General features: G+C 50.7%; 2 protein-coding genes across 5 annotated transcripts in view; one reads left to right on the top strand and one right to left on the bottom strand.

Moving 5' to 3' along the window:
• Positions 1 to 970, bottom strand: part of R3HDM2 (R3H domain containing 2) — a 167,562-nt gene extending 166,592 nt beyond the window's left edge. For 2 of the 4 annotated variants that reach the window (XM_062203382.1, XM_062203377.1), the window contains exon 1: positions 879 to 970. The gene's annotated coding sequence lies outside the window, so the exon portion shown is untranslated. The remainder of the gene's footprint in view (positions 1 to 878) is intronic. The other 2 variants (XM_062203376.1, XM_062203383.1) reach the window with 2 other exon arrangements.
• Positions 971 to 5,260: 4,290 nt separating this feature from the next.
• INHBC (inhibin subunit beta C) lies at positions 5,261 to 19,721 on the top strand. The gene is made up of 2 exons (XM_062202098.1): positions 5,261 to 5,730; positions 16,823 to 19,721. Exons 1-2 carry the CDS (start codon positions 5,418 to 5,420, stop codon positions 17,563 to 17,565), a joined length of 1,056 nt encoding a protein of 351 aa, XP_062058082.1. The 5' UTR covers positions 5,261 to 5,417; the 3' UTR covers positions 17,566 to 19,721.
• Positions 19,722 to 22,129: the final 2,408 nt, after the last annotated feature.

Genomic DNA, 22,129 nt, shown 5'->3' with positions numbered 1-22,129 from the left:
AACTGATTCAAGTGTCGATCTATCTGAAAATCCAGCAAGACACCTACAGAGAACCTGTCACCTCCCGCGTCCTCAGATTCTCCACGTCACCTACCAACAACAGACAAGGGCTCAGGCTATTAACTTGTTTCAGGTAAGTCTATTTGGAAAAAAAAAAAAAAATACAAGGACATTCCATCCACTTGGAATCGATCTGAACATAAACTGTCCCACTTTTCTTTCTTTGATTTGAATGCAGCCCTGGGACTGTTGTTCAGTTACTTCTCACATTATTCAAGAACAATTCACTCTGAATAAGTAAATATTCGCTGCAATTAGTGGGCTAATGGTCACCACTGCTCCAGAGTGTTGGCTCTACAGGAAACCGATCTGAGAAGTTTTCAGGGGCTCAAGAGCGAGTGAGGGGCTTAGCGTAGGCCCAACTTTTAAGCTCCAGAAACATCGCCCTGTTTGTGCCAACTCGAATCTGTGCTCCAGGAAGAAGCTCGGCCATCTCTCCGTGCCGTTTTGCCAATGTTCGGAAGCAATCGGACACCCAATAACCACATGGAGCCAGTCTCCCCAAGTACCACAGGGGCGCAACAGTTTTTAGGTCCCACCGCACAGGCCACAGGTGGCGCCACCCCCCGCCCTCCGCCCCAAGGCCCCCGCTTCTCGCCTGCGCTCCTCGCGCACACTCGGGGGGTCTCCGGCCAAGGGCAAGTGCTTCCCGGCGGGCTCCGGCCCTGACCCACCGCCCCGGGGACCCCGCAGCTCCAGCGTGGGGAACCCAGGCCGAAGGGCCTCCGCCCGCCCGCCTGCCCGCCCGCGCGGCTGCCACGCCCCCTCCCCAAGGGCCGCCCGGGCCGCCCGCCCCCTCGGCCAGGAGGTGGCCTCACCTCACGCGGGCCGTAGCGGGGAGGGCGCCCGCGTCTCCGCCCGCCGCCCGGGCCCACGGCCCCTCGGCTGCGGCTCGGCCCCGACGGCCGGCGGCGGCGCGCTTCTAGGGGCGGGCTCTTCTCGGCGGGGGTTTCCCCCGGGCCCAGGCGGGGGAGCAGGGGGACTGGGGCGGGGGAGGGGAAAGGGGCTTGGGGAGGAGGGGTGAGGGGAGTAAGAGGGGGGAACCAGACCCGGAGAGGGAGAAAAGGGGGGAGGGGGAAAATCAGAAGGGGAAGAAAGGCCCCGAGTCCGCCCCCCGCTGCGGCCTGCGCGCTACGTCACCACGTCCGGCGTAGTCGTCACCGCGTCCTGCGTTCCGCGCGTTCCCGCCTCCTGCGTGCGCCTCTCGGCGCCGGCTGACGGCCGCCGCCTGCCCGCTCACGGTGTCCGGGCGCGCGCCCACCGGCTCGCGCCCGCGCTCGCCCTCTGTCGCTCCCGTCGCCTGCACCTGTGGGTCAGTCCGCCAGTTCCTGGACCCCAGGGCTCCTTAGTCCACCTCAAACACGTCCACACTGCCAGGTAGAACCACTCTAGATTTTAATAGAATGGTAATAATGATGACCTTTAATTTCAACTTAACACTTTCAAACAGCCTCTGATTTACGCGCCCGAGAAGAAGCATATGCACAATATTTATTTGATGTACAGGTGGATAAAAGTACTTCCAGTAGATAAATGTCCATTTTTCGGATGAAGAAGCTGACTTAGAAGGAACTCAGGCTGTCCTATTAAAATCACATTCTTAGCATCACCGTCTTTTTCTCAAAAGTCACTTAAACTTCTAGCCTCCTCCATTCTGTCCATTCTGGCAGAATCAGCTTAGTTATTGACTATGTGTATTGGGATAATTCACTAACCAACTCCCTCAAGTAAGCACTGTAATCTTAAATCTCTAGCATTCAACCATTAGTTACTATGTGACAGAAACTGAGGTAGGCAAGAAGAAAAATAATAATTATGGTACAGTGTAAGTGCTTTAATAGAGAGATTGCAATGTGTTATGAAAACAAAACAGCACAGTTCGTTCTTAGGGGGAAGATACACAGTAAGCTACAGAGAAATCACAGCTGAAATTTCAGCTAACCTTGTAGAATATAAAGAGGAGTTTACCAGAGAGGTTAGAATGCAGATTCCAGCAAAATCATAGAGGTATGAAATTCATCTTTCCTTCCAAGTTCTACTAAGTTCAAGTTGGGGGTAAGAGGCAGTAATGTCCAGGAGAAAATAATAGCCAATATTTGTATTATATATGTACTGAGGGGTACTCAAAATGTTCATGGAACAGGCTAATCCTCCGCCTGCGGCGCCGGCACACCAGGTTCTAGTCCCGGTCGGGGCGCCGGATTCTGTCCCGGTTGCCCCTCTTCCAGGCCAGCTCTGCTGTGGCCAGGGAGTGCAGTAGAGGATGGCCCAAGTCCCTGGGCCCTGCACCCTATGGGAGACCAGGAGAAGCACCTGGCTCCTCCATCGGATCAGCGCGGTGCGCCGGCCGCAGCGCACCAGCCACAGCGGCCATTGGAGGGTGAACCAACGGCAAAAGGAAGACCTTTCTCTCTGTCTCTCTCTCTCACTGTCCACTCTGCCTGTCAAAAAAAAAAAAAAAAAAAAAGAATAAGTTTGGAGGGCTGGCACTGTGGGTCACTTGGATAATCCTCCGCCTGCAGTGCCGACATCCCATAAGGGCGCCGGTTCTAGTCCCGGATGCTCCTCTTCCAGGCCAGCTCTCTGCTGTGGCCCGGGAGTGCAGTGGAGGATGGCCCACGTGCTTGGGCACCTGCACCCAAATGGGAGACCAGGAAGAAGCACCTGGCTCCTGGCGCAGCGCCAGCCATAGCGGCCATTTGGGGAGTGAACCAACGGAAGGGAGACCTTTCTGTCTTTCTCTCACTGTCTATAGCTCTACCTGTCAAATAAATAAAAAGAAAAAAAGAGTAAGTTTGTTTTCATGCAAAGAAATTTTTGAAATCCATGCACGGTTTTCATAATACGTATTTTCCACATGCTATGAAAAAAAATTGGCACCAAAATAAACTCATGCATTTAATTTTGCTTTTTTTTTTTTAGAGGCAGAGAGGTCCCATCTGCAAATGGACTCCCCAAATGCCTACAGTGGCTAAGACCAGGCCAAGCTGAAATCAGTCCAGGTCTCCCACATGAGTGACAGAGGCCCAACCACTTGAGTCATCACTGCTGCCTCTCGGATCTGTATTGGTAGGAAACTAGAGTCAGGAGCCAGAGCCAAGTGTCGAAACCAGGTACTGCAGGCTGGGACGCGGGCATCTGAACTGCTAGGCTGATACCTGTTCCCCAAAACTGTTTTTAAGTTAGATAGTGGTGTTGATTACACAGGTCTAATAGACTCAAGACCACTGTATTATACTAAATTGTACACTCTGAAATCACTGAATTGTGCATCGGGCCTAGCAGTTAAAACACCAGTTGGGATGGTCATTTCCCAGATCAGACTGCCTGGCTCTGCTTCTGATTCCAGCATCCTGCTAAAGTACACCCTGGGAAGTAGCAGGTGATGGCGCAAGTACTCGGATGGCTGCTGTCCATGTGGGAAATCTGGGTTGAGTTCCTGATTCCTGTCTTCAGCCTGGCCCAGCCCCAGCTGTGGTAGGCATTTGGGGAGTGGATCAGCAAGTGAGAGCTCTCTGTGTCTCTGCCACTCAAACAAAAAGAAAAAAAAATGTAATTTTATGGTACATGAATTATATCAATAAAATTGCCATTTTTAGCCATATATAATGCTGAAAACTAAGAAATCTATCAGGGCCCCTATAGAGAAGAGTTAAAAGACTATGATATTCAAAAAAATCAAGATGACTTTGGTGTAACCTCTGAAAAGCAGACTGGACTGTAACATTTACTCATTAATAATAAATATGGTTTAAGGGGCCGGTGGTGTAACATAGCTGGTAAAGCCCCAGTCTGTGATGTCAGCATCCCATATGGGCACCAGTTTGTGTCCTGGCTGCTCTCTTTCCAATTCAGCTTCCTGCTAATGGTTGGGAAAAGCAGCAGAAGATGGCCTAGGTGCTTGGGCCACTGTGTGGCCCACGTGGGAGACCTGGATGAAGCTCTTGGCTCCTGGCCCAGCCCTGGCCATTGAGGACACTTGGGGAGTGAACAGAGGTGGGGAGGACCTCTCCCTCTCTCTCTCTTTCTCTCTCTCTCTCTCTCTGCCTCTGAATAAATAAGTAAATAAATAAGGTTTAAACACCTGCATTATAGACCAGGCACTGTGCTTGTGCAGTAGCAGCCAGTGGCAGAGACAGCTTACTAAGTGAGTGCACTACAGAAGGCACTTGCGAAGGGAGTCTGGGAAAACGGAGTCCAGAAGGGTAACCATTGGCCAGGTTTCTTCATCACGTGCAGAGGTGCAGGTACTCTGGTTCTTAAACTTATGTAGCAGGAATCATAAACTTTGCTTAAGCACTCACTGGGTGCTGGCTATGGTTATAAGTGCTTTACAGGATTATTTAATTCTCAAAACCCTAATGAATAATCATTACAGGCTTTATAATTCCATATTCAAAATCCTAGGGCTAGGATTTCAGAATTCAGAAAATTTCAAGTTTTAGAAAGTGAAATCCTAGTAAACGTTCTGTCATTCTCTCATTTCTCCAATGAAGAAATCCAGTAACACGCCGGGGAACACGCAGCTAGCAAGAGGAAGGGACAAAAGTGAAAAACCTGTGCTCCTGCCCTGCCCCCCCAGGTAAACCCCTGCTGTGGAGACAGAGGCTTTGCCCTTAAGATTCACCGCTCAGGACCTTGGATGGAAAGAGCTGAGAATTCTGAGAAATCTCAAAACACCTTTTCCTGGGCAGAACAAACCCCAAAGGGTGAGCGCATCTGGACCTCAGGCCCCTTCCCAATGTCAGTCTTCCCCGTGAAGATGTGCGTAATCTAAGTCACTTCATAATGGATGCCCCCCCCCCCCCCCCCCGCAAAACCCACAAAGGAGTAGCAAAGATGGCTCGAAATGACAGCGGCGGGAGAGAGGCTGAGGGGTGGGACGCGGGATTGGTAAAACACTGGGCAAGGAAGAATACAGCTTCCAATGTGACCCAAAGGACGCCTTTGTCACCGGTCTTAAATCCTCTGCTCTTCCCCTGCCGGCACCCCCCAGGCCTCCCAGCAATGTCAGTGATCCTAAGGAGGAATTTCAGCTCTCTAACCTTTGTCCCCAGGCCTGGCAGCTCACATGGATGGCAGCTGTCTCTCAGCATTGGCCCGGGGACATTTCTTTCCCCAAACAAACCAACTTCTCACTTCCCGCACTCTGTACTTTCACTGACTCCTCTGCCAAATTCTACCTGTCGCTGGCCGCGTTTCCATGTCAGATATTTGGCTGCTCTATGCCCTCCATAAAGGAGTCGTGCCAGCTGGACACACGCTCCTTCCGGAGCCCCTGGCAGCTGGGACAGAGTTGAGACCTTTGCTGTTGAGACCCTGAGTTGGTGTGATTTGAGGAGGGCCCTCCCCCAGCAATGACCTCCTCATTGCTCCTGGCTTCTCTGTTCTTGGCTGTGGCCACAGTGGCCACTCCCAGAGGTGGCGATCAGTGTCCGGCATGCGGGGGACCTGCCTTGGACCTCAAGAGCCAGCGGGAATTGCTTCTCGACCTGGCCAAGAGAAGCATCTTGAACAAGCTGCACCTCAGCCAGCGTCCACTCCTGAGCCGGCCAGTGTCCAGAGCTGCTCTGAAGACCGCACTGCGGCGCCTCCGTGGGCCTCCATGGGGAACACCTCTGGAGGACGTCAAGGGACAGGAGTATGAGATCATCAGCTTTGCTGAGACAGGTGGGTTCCCGGTCTGTAGCTCTTCCCCAAAACCTGATCCTTCAAGGAAAGAGCATGTTTCCTCACCCACCTCCATCCTGACTCCCTCCCCTGAACCATCCTCTCCCACCCTGGAATCTGCTAATCCCAGGCTCTCACTCCCAGCTCTTTCTGGTAGCTTGCACCTGACCAATGAGCAGCTGGAATGTTGGTAAACTTCATTGCTTTTGAGACATCCTGGCCCTCATCACCTCGGCCCTTTTCCCTACAGGACCCACAAATCTTCATGGGCTGCAAGGGTGAGCTCTTCCATTGCTCAGGTCCGGTCACATTAGTAACTTGAAATCAAATATGGTGGGAGAATTTATACCATCAAAATGGACAAACACTACAAATCAGGGACTTTATTACTTTCTTCCCCCACCCCACCTCCTGGGCCAGTTGTCAAATATTTACCAACACACCACTGCCTGTGTCCTAAAAATAGAAGTTTTCTGCCTCCCATACACTTAACATCAGTGCAAGGATCAGCAGGATAACCTTCATGAGACCCTCCTGCTCAAAGTGGGGGATGGGAGAGCAGGAGGCTCAGAGCAGTCGCTGATGCACAAGTTCTGACCTCCCTCTAGGCAAGTGCCTCCATCTGCCCCAGACTTCCCTTGTGTAGGGCCTGGTTTTCCTAGGTCGTATTTTCCCACTGCTCTCTACTTCTTCTGGGCTTCTAGACCCATACTCCTAGCCCTAGCCTTTCTACTTTCTCACACATCTTTCATTTTAAATAGGAAATGGCGTGTGTTTGTGGCTGAGTAAACTCAGCCTGCTTCCTGCCCCCCCCTCCCAAAAGTTGAGGCCCAAGAGCTTCTTTTCATTTTTAATTGTCTGTTTTCATTTTTAATTGTGTTCCCTTTTCATCCAAACTGGTGCTGCTCTCACCATGAAAATTCTCTTTAAAACCCTGCGGGCTCTCTGAATAATCAGTTGCGGTCTGCTCAATTAGACAGAAGGCACCCCCCTCTAATGAGACGGATGCTTCTTTAGGCTACGAGTCAGTGTTACAAGACGATACCTTTCACATTCTTAGAAATCCCTTTGTCTAGTTGAGAGGATCTACAGAATTTCACTTTAAATTTTAGTTCTCAACAAGATGTTAGATCTTAACAAACAGTTTTACAGGTCAGCCTTTCTTTGTTTTGATCTTTGCTCTGAGCCCAGGTTGTATTTTACGGGCAGCAAACTGGGTTTGACAGAGAGGGGAGGTATGAAAAAGGATTTTATTTTTCAACCTAGCAAGTCCTTTTAGAAATATTTTCTCTAAATTCTGTTTGAAAATTGAACAATTCCTTTTTGAGTTCATCTCTCTCCTGAAATGCCTTATCATAGGCAGCTAAAATAAGCCAATTGGCATTTTCAGCATTCTGCCAGGAAATAGCTCTAGCTAGATTCACAACTTTGTTAGATATCTTTTCTGGCTCCCAAGTCACCATGGGTGACAGCCAACACACACAACAGGTTCCCCTTCCTCCGGCTTCCTGTAGCAGTTTCTCCTTGCTCTTCTTAGCTCCACGAACAGTCTTCTGTGCCCTCACCTCTGCTTGCCACTCAGTCCCAAAGCCAGTGCCAAGGCTGTCTTGTTTGGGCAGCACCCCACTTCTGATACTGATTTCTTTTTCTGCTATTTATAATGTAACACCAGGAGTGGGCATTTGACATAGTTAGGATACCACTTGATATACAACTGCATTCCTTATCAGAGTACCTGGGTTTGAGTCTCAGCTCTGCTTCCCATCCAGCTTCCTGCTAAAATGCAGCTGAGGAGGTAGCAGGTGATGTCTCAAGTCCTTAGATCCCTGCCACCACGAGGGAGACCTGGGTTGAGGTCCAGGCTCCTGGCTTCAGGCTGGCCCAGTCCCAGGTGTTGCAGACATGTGGGGAGTGAATCATTGAATGGGAGATCTGTCTGTATCTGTTTCTCTCTGCCTTTCAAATAAAATGAAAATAATTAATTGAAATGTATGTGTGTTTATAAATATATACATTAAAAACACTAATACATAGATGCTTGAAGCAAGAAATTCACTTTTTCGATATTGTGACTGGATTGGTCTTATTTGACAGTTCTCTCCATGTATACAGTTGAGGTCACTCATGCAACTGCTCTCAGATGGGACTAGAATATCTAAGATGTTCTCTGTTACTCTAAAGTCTCCCTTTACATGGCTTCTTCTCATTTAGTAGCCTAGCCTAAGTTTCTTTCTTTCTGTTTAAAATTTATTTGAAAGGCATAGAGAACAGTAAGGAGAGCTAGCAATCAGTAGTTCGCTCCCCAAATGCCAGCAACAGCCAGGAGCCAGAAACACAATCCAGGTCTCCCTCATAATGGCAGGAACTCAGTTATTTGAGCCACCACTGCCTGCCAGAGTCTGTATTGGCAGGAAGCTGGAGTCAGGCGCCAAAGCCAGGAACTAACTCAAGCATTCTGATGTGGGATGTGGGTGTCTTTATATATATAAGTAACATTCTGTTATGGTTGTTTTTGTTACTTTGGGTCCATTTTCAGTGTACTAGTCCAGGATTTTTTATTTAAAACTTTTAATTTATCTATTTGAAAAGCAGAGCAGCAGAGAGGAAGTGAGAGATTATTTATCTGCTGGTTCACTCCCCAGGTGACTTCAACAGCCAGGGCTAGGCCAGTCAGAAACTAGGAGCAGGGAACTCAATCCAGGTCTCCCACTTGGACAAGGGTCCAAGTACTCAGGCCGTTTTCTACTACCTTCCTAGGTATATTAGCAGGAAGTTGGATTAGAGGCAGAAGAGCTAGGACTCAGACACTCAAACATGGGATGCTGGTGTTACAAGCAGCAGCTTAACCCATTGTGTCAAAAGCCAGCCCAGATTTGGGCATGTTTACTACTTGGTTAAACACCTATCTGAGCCTAGGTTTCTTTGCAGCACTGTGAGCAGCTTCCTTGAGTAAGAAACCTGAATATGTGAACACCCAGCAAGTTTTTGTACACACTAGTCTTGCTGATTGTCTCATTGGCTAAATCACGTCACATGACCAAGACCAGACTTGATGTGGGAAAGGACAACACAAAGCTATAAATATTGGGAGGTGTTGGTCCCTGAGGGTCATCAAGGTAATGAATGGCCTACGACAGGCCCTGCTGATCACGTCTGCATCCCATAACTGGAGTAACTCAAGAGGTCCTAACTGTAGCACGCTTCATGTCCTAGCAGGAGGTTAGTTGGGCCAATCAGACTAGGATTTTGGAATTGAGACACTGGATGATCAGCTCACTTAACTAGGAGAAGCTGAGGGGAAAGTTTGCAGACTCAGGAGCTGGCATCATAATTTTGGGACCTGTGAAAACTGACAAGGAGGCAGCCGTAAATCCACAGAAAGAAGTATAAAATGTATTTTCACACAGATGAGAGAGATCGTGTTGGCCCTCACATCTGTCAAAGCAGCCTTATTCAAATAATGACTGGTTGAACTTCATTTCCTGCCTTTTTATCCTCATGAAAGTATCAATTGCATTCCCACAATAAAGCACCCTTTACTTGATAAAGAAAAATAAGGCATTTTTAAAACATTTATTTATTTATTTGAAAGAGTTACAGAAAGAGAGAGAGAGATCTATCCACTGGTTCACTCCCTAGTTGGCCACAACAATTGGAGCTGTACCCATCCGAAGGCAGGATCCAGGATCTTCTTCTGGGTCTCCCATGTGGGTGCAGGGGCCCAAGGACTTGGGCCATCTTCTGTTGCTTTCCCAGGCCACAGCAGAAAGCTAGATTGGAAGTGGAGCAGCCGGGACTCGAACCAGTGCCCATATGGGATGCCTGCACTGCAGGCGGCAGCTTTACCCACTACGCCACAGCGCCAGCCCCTAGTTAAATAGACATTTAACTGCTTCCTAGACAAGTTTAGACTTAATTTGCCAACAAGGTTTTTGAGACCATGAATTTTATGATCCATCTAAGTCTTGATTTACTTATTTGTTTGAAATGTAGGGTGACAAAAAGGGAGAGACAGAGATCTCCTATCTGCTGTTTCACTTCCCAAATGCCCACAACAGCTGGGTCTGGGCCAGGCTGAAACCAGGAGCCAGAAACTCCATTTTGGTTTCCCACTTGTATGGCAGGGGCCCAAATACCTGGGCCATTTTCTGCTGCCTTCCCACGCAAAAAGGCAAGAAGCTGGATTGGAAGTGGAGCAACTGGGGCTTGAAGCAGCACTTTAATATGGCATGCTGATGTAGCAAGTGGTGGCTTAACCTACTGCACCACAACACTGGCCCCTCCATCCAAGTTTTTGAAAAATAACTCTGGTGTCAGTGTAAAAGAAGAATGGAAGAACTGAAAGACCACTCAACAAATGTTTATTGAGTATCTAGTACATACCAGGTACCAAGGGCACAATGGTGAACCACACAAGCACAGTCTCTGCCTTCATGGAGTTTACATTCTAGCTTGTGGGACAAGGGAGTGGTAGAAGTACAAGTGTACTTCAAAAAGTTTGTGGAGGGACTGGCATGGCATAGCAAGTTGAACCACTACTTCTCATGCCAGCATACCATTCTGGAATGCTGCTTTGAATCCATGCTTATCCATTTCTGATCCAGGTCTCTGCTCATGAACCTGGGAAAGCAGCAGAAAATGACCCAAGGACTTGGGCCTTTGCCACCCCCACGAGAGACCTGGATGGAGTTTCTAATTCTTGGCTTTGGCCTGGCCCAGTCCTGGTTGTTGAGGCCATTTGGAGAGTGAACAAGTGTGTGGATCTCTTTGTGTCTCCCTCTCTCTATGTCACTCTACCATTCAAATAAGTCTTTTTTTTTTTAAAGCCAGGGAGTGAAGTGTGGCATTTTGCCATAGCTGGTAAAGCCATTGCCTGTAATGCCAGCATCCCACATGAGCGCTGGTTCATGTCCCAGCTTGCTCCACTTCTGATCCAGCTCCCTCCTAATGGCCTGGGAAAAGCAACAGAAGATGTCTCAAGTGTTTGGGCCCCTGCAACCCGTGTGGGAGTCCTGGATAAACCTCCTGGCTCCTGGTTTTGACCTGGCCATTGCAGCCATCTGAGGAGTGAACCAGCAGATGAAAGATTCTCTCTCTCTCTCTCTCTCTGTGTGTGTGTGTGTGTCTCCCTAACTCTTTCAAAATAAATAAATAATTTTTAAAAGTTTATGGAAAATGGAATTAAAAGATACATTTAAAAAATTATTTGTGAGGCAGAAAGAACGAGAGCAACAGGTTCTCAAATGCCTGCAGCAGTCAGGACTGGGCCAAGACTGAAGACAGGCGCTGGGAACCCCATCCAGGTCACCCATGTGGGTGAGAGGAACCCAGTCACTTGAGTCCCCATTGCTGCGGCCCAGGATCTGCATCAGCAGGAAGCTGAAGTGAGGAGCAGAGCTGGGTATGGAACCAAGACACTCTGATAGGAAATGCTGCGTTTCAACCACTAAGAAAAATGCCCACTCCTATAAATTTGTTTTGGGGCCCAAAACATTTGAAATTTATGCATAATTTTTTATAGTCCACATTTTCCATGAACTTTTTGAAGGCCCCCACAAACATAATAAACATATGAGCATAGAACCAAGATTACAGGGACTGTTGGTGACTGTTGAGAGAGTTAAAGCTAAGCAGGATGATGTCTTAGAGAGATGGAAGTAGAGTGGGGGACTGCTTTTTTAAAAATATATTTTTAATTTGAAAAAGGGGTCAGCATTATGCAGTAGCAGATAAAGCCTCTGCCTGTGACACCAGCATTCTGTGCTGGTTCAAGTTCCAGCTGCTCCACTTCTAATCCAGCTCCCTGCTACTGACCTGGGAAAAACAACGGAAGATGGTTCAAGGATGCCCCTGCACCCATTTGGGAGATCCGGTTGAAACTCCTTATTCCTGGCTTTGGCCTGACTGGCCAGCCCTGGCTGTTGTGGCCATCTGGGGAGTGAACCAGCAAATGGAACATTTCTCTGTCTCTCCTTCCCTCTCTGTAACTCTGCCTTTCAAAAAAAAATTAAAAAGCCGGCGCCGCGGCTCACTAGGCTAATCCTCCGCCTTGCGGCGCCGGCACACCGGGTTCTAGTCCCGGTCAGGGCACCAATCCTGTCCCGGTTGCCCCTCTTCCAGGCCAGCTCTCTGCTGTGGCCAGGGAGTGCAGTGGAGGATGGCCCAAGTGCTTGGGCCCTGCACCCCATGGGAGACCAGGAGAAGCACCAGGCTCCTGGCTTTGGATCAGCGCAGTGCCCCGGCCGCAGCGCGCCTACCGCGGCGGCCATTGGAGGGTGAACCAATGGCACTGTCTCTCACTGTCCACTCTGCCTGTCAAAAAAAAAAAAAAACTGACAAAAAAATTAAAAAATATTTAAAAAGAAAGATAGAGACACACAGAGATAGAGATGGAAAGATTTCCCATTCTTTGAGTTACTCCCCTGCTGTCCCTAATATCTGGAACTGAGCCAGGTTAAAACGAGGAACCTGAAGATCAATACGTGTCTCCCATGTGGGTGGCATGGATCCAAGTACTTGATCCATCACCCATTGCCTCCCAGGGTCCACATTAGTGAAAAACTGGACAAGAACCAGCCAGGACTTGAAACCATGCACTCCTGAATAGGATGCAGATGTCTTAACCACTGTGCCAATCTTCTGTCCCTAAGGGCTAGTCAAGGAGGCTCCTCTGCACAGGAGACGTTTGAGCTGCATGCCAAAAAGGAGTCAGTTAATCAAAGATCTTGGAAAGACATCATGGCAAAGAGAAAAGCAGGTGAAAAGGCCATGAGATGGGTTCATGTGTGGTAGTTCAGGAAACAGAAAAGAGTCTACAGTAAGGAAGAGTGTAGTAATTAAATGACAAACCACCTAAGCACATAAGTTTTCCATTTAAGGAGTTGGGTTGTATCCAATTATCAGTGAAAGCCTTTGGAGGGGTTTCAGCTGAGGAGAAAGAGATGATCAGACTCATACAGTAGGATTAGTCTGGGAGCAGATGTTATCATGTAGCCGGTTAAACTGCCACTTGGGATGCTCACATCCCCTGTCAAGAGTGCCTGGTTTGAGTCCCACCTCTGCTTCTGGTCCAGCTTGGAGACAGCAGGTGATGGCCAATGTACTTAGGCCCTACCAGTGTGGGAAACCCAGATGGAGTTCTTGGCTCCTGGCTTTGGCGTGGCCCAGTCCCTGGTGTTTCAGACATTTGGGGAGTGAACCAGCCAGTGGAAACTCTCTAGTTCTATCTGTGGCTGATATTTGAAGAAAGGTTTGGGCCAGCGCCCTGGCTCAATAGGCTAATCCTCCGCCTGTGGCGCTGGCACACCAGGTTCTAGTCCCGGTCGGGGTGCCGGATTCTGTCCCAATTGCCCTTCTTCCAGGCCAGCTCTCTGCTGTGGCCTGGGAGTGCAGTGGAGGATGGCCCAAGTGCTTGGGCCCTGCACCCACATGGGAGACCAGGAGAAGCACCTGGCTCTTGGCTTCGGATCAGTGCGGTGCGCCGGGCACAGCGTGCTGGCTGCAGCGGCCATTGGAGGGTGAACCAATGGCAAAGGAAGACCTTTCTCTCTGTCTCTCTCTCACTATCCACTCTGCCTGTCAAAAAAAAAAAAGAGAGAGAGAGAGAGAATGGTTAGAAGGGTGAGTGGGTGAGTGGACTGCTTAGGAAGCTATTGCTATCTTTCAAAAAAAAGATGATTGTGTGTTGGACTAATGTGTTATAGAGAAGGTAAAGAGAAGTGAAATTATATTATGAATTGGGGTAGAGTTGATAGTTCTTTCAGGTAATTTCAAAGGAAAGGATGAGGACAATGAAGATTTGAGCTAAAGTAAGGCATTTTCAAGGAAGGGGAAGATTGGAGGAGGAATAGATTTGGATTGGGGAGGTAAACTTAGAGTTCTCTGAACATGAAAAGTTTGAGGTATCATTGGATATTCAAGTAGAATAGTAGATAGGTGGCTGGATATACAAGTCTGGAGCCCAAGGAGAGGTCAGGGCCAGGGATATACACGGCACTCATTTTTGAGAGCCATCAGCACATAGACGGAATTGAAAGGCACGAGAAATGACGAGTTCAGCCTTGGGAGAGTATGCATAGAGAGGAGAAGGGAACTTAGGACCTCCGACATTTAGAGGCCAGGCAAGGGAAGAAGAGCTGTCAGTAAAAGAGACAAAGATGGACTGGTCAAAGCCACGAAAGCCAAGAAAAGGAAATATTTAAGGAGGAGGAAGTGCTTCACTGTGTCAAACACTGCTTAAAGGTCAAGTAAGATGAATGTAACGAGATAGATTTGGAAGGTGTTGGTGACTTTGACACGAGCAATTACAGTAGAGCGAATAAAAACCCAGTGAAAATGTTTCAATAAAACAGGAGAGATGGTGAGGAGAAATTGGGCAAATGTAATGAGGATATAAAGACATACAGACATTAGAACTATGTTGATGAGGAACTAGATGAAGAGTGAAGGAGGTGATCACAGGATTTCTAGAGATGATACGCAGTGTAGGAGTGCTACCAATTTTTTATTCCATTTTATTTGAAAGGCAGAGACAGAGGGACATAAAGAGGGGTCATCCAGGGGCCGGTGCTGTGGGATAGCAGGTAAAGCTGCCACCTGCTGTGCCAGCATTCCCATATGGGCGCCAGTTCGAGACCTGGCTGCTCTACTTCCGATCCAGTTCTCTGCTATGGCCTGAGAAAGCAGAAGAAGATGGCCCAGGTTCTTGCGCCCCTGCACCTGCGTGGGAGACCCAGAAGAAGCTCCTGGCTCCTGGCTCCTGGCTCCTGGCTCCTGGCTTCGGATTGGCACAGCTCCAGCTGTTGCAGCCAACTGGGGAGTGAAGCAGTGGATGGAAGACTCTCTCTCTCTCTCTCTCTCTCTCTCTCTCTCTGTGTGTGTGTGTCTGCCTCTCCTTCTCTCTGTGTAACTCCAACTTCCAAATAAATAAATAAATAAATCTTAAAAAAAAATTTGAAAAAAGAGAGAGGTCTTCCATCCACTGATTTACTTCCCCAAATGCATGCACTGGCCAGTGCTGGACCAAAGCAAAACAGGAGCCCAGAACTCAATTCAGGTCTCCCATGTAAGTGGTAAGGACCCAACTACTTGAGTCATCATCTTCTGCCTCCCAGGATACACATTAGCGGGACGCTGGATCAGAGGCAGAGAAGCTGGGGCTTGAACTGGGCACTTTGATGTGGGATAAGAGTGTTCCAAGGGGCAACTTTCACTGTTATTCCATTATTGGGGGTTGGGACAAATTGATTTTAATGTGCTGGCAGAACATTCATTTTACAAAATTAAGCAATTAGAAATTTAGGCCTGGGCCAGCGCCGTGGCTCACTAGGCTAATCCTCCACCTGCGGTTCTGGCACTCCAGGTTCTAGTCCCGGTCGGGACGCCGGATTCTGTCCCGGTTGCTCCTCTTCCAGTCCAGCTCTCTGCTGTGGCCTGGGAAGGCAGTGGAGGATGGCCCAAGTGCTTAGGCCCTGCACCCGCATGGGAGACCAGGAGGAAGCACCTCGCTCCTGGCTTCAGATTGGCGCAACGCGCCAGCCATAGCGGCCATTTGGGGGGTGAACCAATGGAAGGAAGACCTTTCTCTCTGTCTCTCTCACTGTCTAATTCTGCCTGTCAAAAAATTAAAAAAAAAAAAAAAAGAAATCTTGGCCTGAAGCCCAATGACTACCAAATCTGTATATCCAGTCCAGATATTCACAAAGGCCACTAACATAAAGAGTATGCTGGCTGACCGTCCAGGTTCATAAGAGCTTCCCTCAACGTAGAGTGAAAGGAAATGAAGGTCAAAGACAGACCTTGAAGGGGCAGTTGTTTGTTGCAGCAGTTAAGATGCCACTTGGGATGCTCCCATCCCATACCAGAGTACCTAGGTTTGAGTCCTTGATCCTCTTCTGATTCCAGCTCTCTGCTGATGCACAGCCTGAGAGGCAATAGTGATAGCTCAGATACTTGGCTCTCTGTCACTTCCATGGGAGACCCAGATCAAGTTCCAGGTGCCTGGCTTTGTCCTGGCCCAGTTCCAGCTGTTGTGGACATGTGGGGGAGATGGAAGAGCTCTCTCTCTCTCTCTCTCTCCCTCTCCCTCTCCCTTTCCCTCTCCCTCTCTCTCTCCCTCTCCCTCCCCTATTCAAGTAAATAAAAAATTTTTCATAAAAGACAGACCTTAGAGAACTCTCGCCTGGAAGGATGATCAGAGAAAAGAAAGATAGCAGAGAAAACCAAGGAAGAATTGTAATTGCTGTGTCATGGAAGCATGAGAGGAATGATTTTCAAGAAGGAAAGGGTAGTCAACAATGCTGTCTGAGTGTGTATGTGCCACTGTCACAGAATACCACTGACCAAGTCAGTTGGCCATGAACAAAAGTTTCCTAGCTCATGGTTCTAGAGGCTGGGAAGGCCAAGATCCAAGGGCTGGCAGCTGGTGAGGGCCTTCTTGGTGCACCATCCCATGCAAAAGGTCAAAGGTGGGGGATGGGGGGATGGGGGCTCTTCATTTTCTAAAGTCCTGAAATCAGGACTTTAATCCATTTTTTAAAAATTTATTTATTTATTTGAAAGTCAGAGTTACACAGAGAGAGGAAAGGCAGAGAGAGAGAGAGAGAGAGAGAGAGAAAGGTCTTCCATCCACTGGTTCACTCCTCAATTGGCCGCAATGGCCGTAGCTGCACTGATCGGAAGCCAGGAGCCAGGAGCTTCTTCTGCGTCTCCCATGTGGGTGCAGGGGCCCAAGGACTTGGTCCATCTTCCACTGCTTTCCCAGGCCATAACAGAGAGCTGGATCAGAAAAGGAACAGCTGGGACTAGAACTGGCACCCATATGGGATGCCAGTGCTTCAGACCAGGGCGTTAACCCACTGTGCCACAGCGCTGGCCCTAGGACTTTAATCCATTTGTGAGGGCAGTGCCCCCATAACCCAAACACCTCCTGATACCACTGCATTTGGGATCAAATTTCCAACCCATGAACTTTAGGGGACACGTTCAAACCATAGCAAGTGCCACAGAATTCAAGTTTGCTGGAAACCAAGAGCAGGTGGTTGGTAGAGCTGACATTCGGATGGCTGCAGTGATGGGCCTCTTGTATCCACAGGCCTCTCCGACATCAACCGCACTCGTCTCGATTTCCACTTCTCTGACAGAACTGTGGGTGGCGCGGAGGTCCAGCAGGCCAGACTCATGTTCTTTGTGCAACTCCCTCCCAATACCACCTGGACTACGACAGTGAGGGTCCTGGTGCTGAGCTTACGGGACACAAACCTCACTTTGGCTACCCAGCACCTGCTAGAGGTAGGTGCCAGTGGCTGGCACCAGCTGCTCCTGGGACCTGAAGCTCAGGCTGCTTGTAGTCAGGGGCACCTGTCCCTGGAGTTGATACCCGAAGGCCAGGAAGCTCAGAGCTCAGTCATCCTGGCCACGGCTGCCCATAAGCCTTTTGTGGCAGCCCGGGTGAAGGTTGGAGGCAGACACCGAGTTCGGCGACGAGGCGTTGACTGCCAGGCAGGGTCCAAGATGTGCTGTCGACAAGAATTCTTTGTGGACTTCCGTGAAATTGGCTGGCAGGACTGGATCATCCAGCCCGAGGGCTACGCGATGAACTTCTGCAGAGGGCAGTGCCCGCTGCACGTGGCCGGCATGCCTGGCATCGCTGCCTCCTTTCACACTGCAGTGCTCAATCTGCTCAAGGCCAACACAGCCACAGGCACGGCCGGAGGGGGCTCGTGCTGTGTGCCCACTGCGCAGCGGCCTCTGTCTCTGCTCTACTATGACAGGGACAGCAACATCGTCAAGACAGACATACCTGACATGGTGGTAGAGGCCTGTGGGTGCAGCTAGTGTGTGTGTGGTGTGGGCAACCCCGGGGTGGGGTGGGGTGCCAAACACACCCTCAGAGCTGCTCTTCCCCTAGAAGAGGGCCTTCCCTGCTGCTGCCTCTGTCCAGATGCAGACCCCCTGAGCAACCCATGAGAAGGATCCCACCTTGGACTTCAGGAGAGCTACATCGAAGGAGAACCACAGGGCCATCTTCATGATCACAAGTCTCTCTCTCACGGCATGGTCCATCCAGCAAGTCTCACATGCTCACCCCCATCCAGGAACTCTGATCCACCTCCAGCCATGAGCAGTGCCGTCTGGTTCCTAGGCAAAGATACCTTTAACTCAGCCTTAACCAACCCCATAGCCCACTCTGCCTCCCTGCCCTGTCCACTAGAAGGCCCCCACTCCAGGGTGAGTTGACCCAGCCCCTTCTCCTGATTTTTCTGGGTCTCCAGAGCCCCATCCCTTGGATTCACCAAAGATTAGGTCATTCTCCAAGGTGGGATTCACCACCTCTGTATCTTGAGCTTCTGTCCTAACTTGCCTAGGTGGGCTGCCAATGTTCTCTCTGCATGCCCTCAACTATTCTTTGTCCTTCTCTGTCCTGTGCTGTGCACTTAGGGGCTGACTTACCTGGGCTGCCCTGCCCTCGGGCTTCTTGCTGGGTTTGACTAAGGGGAGACACAGGCAGGGGACCACAGGAGAGGCAGAGGCAGAGGTCAGGGTACTTCTTATTCCTGTTCCCTCTCTGGGTGCCCTGGTTCTATGTGACTGTTGCTATGCTGTGACCTAGTGCCTGCTGCCTGGCTACGTCCTGCCATGGCTTTAGCTTTGCCTGCGTTCTGATGGCGTTGTTTCAGCACCACTAGGGGATCCTAATGGCCTTCCACTTTTGCTGGTCCCTCGGTGCCTCCACGCCCCTTGTTGGTCCCCTTAACCCTGCTTCTACCTCTGTAACGAATTCCTGCACCAAGTCATCTTGATGAAGAACTAGACAACTGAGGGGGCCTTCAGTGTCCTGCCAGGACCTTGATGACACCCAAGATGACACAGAGCCTTCCTGCCCTGCCTGCTCAGCTCCATCTTCACCTGGACTCCTCAGGCCTGGCTCTCACATCTTCAAGCCTCCTCAGGCCCTCTGCATCTCCCCGGGGCTGTCACTGATGGTCTCACAGCTGATAAAGACCTAGGTTTCACCTGCTCCTCTCCTCCCTCTGCACTCATTCCAGGAGATGAGTGAGACGGACAGCCAGTCCCCGAGCAGGCAGGCAGCCTGACGGCACACACGTGCTGGGAGGCAGCACCGTGCTCAGGGCTGGCTGCCGGAAACCCCCTCACCTTCCCCTCACCCACCCCCAAGGCTCCGTCCAGGAGTCCTGCTGGAAGCTCCAACTGGATAGGGCCACTTGAGCGGGAAGAGGAAGGCCTGGAGTGAGGAGAGGGCGGCATTTGCTGGAGACTGGGTCCTCTTCAGACCTTTGCCTGCCTTCCCCAGCCATCTGCTCCCTGTGACTGGACAGTCCAGAACCATGCGGTCAATACCGTCTGCAGCCCAAGGCCGAGTTTGCGCAAACCCCCTGTGTCCTCTGGGGGACGTGATGTCTGTGTTTGCTCAGCTTATAACCCCTCCCACCCATGTAAGAGGCCCCTGTGACAGATGTGCCTGAGGAGAGCATCGGAGAGGGACCTCCCAGGGGACTGCATTTTGGAGCTGGGGGCTTCCAGAGGTATCCCACCTGGGACTTAAGGAGACCTTCATCTAAGGAGGGCTTCTGGTGTCACCCCTCCCCCACCCCGCCTGGCTCCTCCCCTCCTCCACATGCCCCCTCCTTCCCTCCAGTCCTCAGGGACTAGATTAAAGTGAAGTGAGACACAAACCTGGTGGGCAAAATTTTAAGGAGAGGGCCAGCACTGTGGCATGACAGGTTAAGCCACAGTCTGCAGTGCCAGCATCCCACATGGGTGCCAGTTCCAGTCCCGGCTGCTCCACTTCCAATCCAGCTCCCTGCTAATGTGCCTGGGAAAGCAGCGAGGGATGGCCCAAATGCTTGGGCCCCTGCACCGGCGTGGGAGACCTGGATGAAGCTCCTGGCTCCTGGCTTCAGCATGGCCCAGCCCTGGCCATTGTGGACATTTGGGGAGTGAACCAGCTGATGTCTCTCTTTGTCTCTCCTTCTCTCTCTCTTTCAAATAAATAAAATAAATAAACCTTTAAAAAAAATTAAGGAGAGACCAAAAAATTCATCAATCAAAATAAGTAATATTTAATGCAATGTTTTAAAATCAAAATGCAAAAATCCATGATTAGCAAATAGCATATTTTAACATAGAAACAGGGTCTGTATGATTCCCCCCTCTTTTGACACTTTTGTAAAAAGGGGAGAGGATGGGTGATGGGCTGTGCCTTCCAGGGGCTGCACCAGACCATTTTTCTCCAGATGCTCCTAAGCTCCACTTCCGGCTTTTTGCATTTGGGCCAGGTAAGCTCTGGCATGCCTGCACTTCCTTACCTACCCCCAAGCTTGTTGCCACCCCCAGCCCCCAGCCAGGTTGGTGGTGGGGCGAGCAGTGAGGCAGATGGCTGGGGTATTTATAACCTGGGAGCACTTCTTGGGAAAAGTGACTAAGATGCTAAGAGCGTATTTATAGCTGAGTTCTGACGTAAGTGTCAGTGGGGAGGTAGGGCCAGGCCAGGCGCAGCAGCCAGGGGGGTGGGAAGAGCTGGAAATTGGGGGCACCTGACAGAGAGGGTGGCGGAGAGGTGGGGTCGGAAGCCACTTCTTGCTGCTCCTGCCTCCGGCTGCTGGCGTCTCCAGGGAAGCCCTCTGAAGCACCTTCATGGGCAGACTCACCCATCCTGCAGTCGATGTTCCAGACCCAGGGGCTACAGGACCGTCACCCACCAGCCCTGACCCACAGAGAGGGAGCTGGGGAGAGCACCACACAGAGGCCTCGAATATGTTTCAGGGCCTGTGGACAAAGGCAGGGTGGACAGAAGGGTCCGAGAGCTTCAATGTCTCTTCTCCCGGCTCCAACCCCGCCACACCGTGCCCTGAGTTTCTAGGACGAGCCTGACTCTCCTCACCGAGGGCCACTGCCACGTTGTCAGTGTGATGAGGTCCAAAACCAAAGGTTTTGAGGACAGCCTCCGTTCTCTGGCTGGGGGAGGGGCCAGCCAGCGTCTCCCTGTCTTGTAGGGGAGGCAGAGGCCCCAGAGTGCGAGTTTGAGGAGCACAGTCCTCCGCTCCCCACGCTCCCTACGGCACTTCCCTCTCCCTAGGACGCTCTGGTCAGCTCAAGCCCGCTACTGTCCGGAGGCACGGCACTGCCACATGGTGGACACTGGTGGTACTGAGGCCCGGCCCTCAAAGTGCCGGCCACCTCCTTGGTGCCAAATCTCCTGATGTCTCTGGAGGTGGGCATTTGGTACAGCAGTTCCGATGCTTAGGGCACCTGCATCCCATACTGGAGTGCCTGGGTTTGAGTTCCATCTCTGCTCCGGATTCCAGCTTCCTGCTATATGCACACCCTGGGATACAGTAAGTGATGGTTCAAGTCCTTGGGTCTCTGCCACCCCCATGGGGGACCTGGCTTGGGTCTGACCAGGCCCCATAGGCTGCAGGCATTTGAGAAGCAAACCAATGGATGAAAGATCTGTCTGTGACTCTCTGTCTCTCCCTCTGCTCTCTATCTCCCAAATTAAAAAAAATTTTTAAAAATTAAAACAGCCACTAATTGAAAAACAAAACAAAAACTCTCTAATGGCCTTTCTTGACAGCCCTGACCAACTTATGGAGGGGGGAGGATGAACAAAGCGGGTAGGGGCAGTTCCCTTTACCCACACATTCTCCCTCCACCCCAGCTTCCCAAAGAAACTGGGGCGTAAGGAGGAGAGCTAGCCTCCCCTCCCCAGTTCATTCAGTCACTGAGCAAGTGTGGTAGGGACGGCTGGGTTCTGTATATTCTCCTTGGTTCGTTCTCCAAAGCAAGCCCTTAAACCTCCCATTTCTGGCCCCTGTGAACAGAGTCCTGACACCACTTCTGGGATGTCCCCAATTCAGGCAACTCTCAGAGTCCTTGAAAGAGAACCTGGCAGCTGGGTGCAGGCTCTCCCAAGTCGCATGCCCTCCTGCCAGCCTGTGTGGACTCTGCCCTGCTACAATATTGCATCACCCCCACCTCGCTGGGTTTCCCCAGACATCACAGTAACATGCCCCCACCCCCGCGCTGGCCCCTCTCCATGCTTGCTCCAGTCCAACTGGACTCTGAGCAGCCAGCACAGGCAGGGTCAGGGTGTGACTTCCGTGCCCCGTGGCACTGCCACCTAGGCCAAAGCAAGAGAACTCCGTTCTCTTTAACCTCCACCAACCCCTCACCTCTGCCCCAGTTCCAGGGCTAGAAACAGAGGCCAGAATTCTCCTGTTCCAGGGACCCCAGAGAGATAAGCACCGGGACCCCCTGCCACCTCCTGGCACCTGCTGCAGTGGTGGTGGCTGGGCACGCTGGAGACCATGGAGATCCGAGCGGTACTGCCCTTCCCTGCCTGGCGCATGAGCTTCCCTCCTCTGTGTCCCAGACCTTG

The sequence above is a fragment of the Lepus europaeus genome, chromosome 10 (assembly GCF_033115175.1).
Source record: "Lepus europaeus isolate LE1 chromosome 10, mLepTim1.pri, whole genome shotgun sequence".
NCBI lineage: Eukaryota > Metazoa > Chordata > Mammalia > Lagomorpha > Leporidae > Lepus > Lepus europaeus.
Note: the sequence above shows the minus strand (reverse complement) of the source record. Positions and strands in the feature narration are given on the sequence as shown.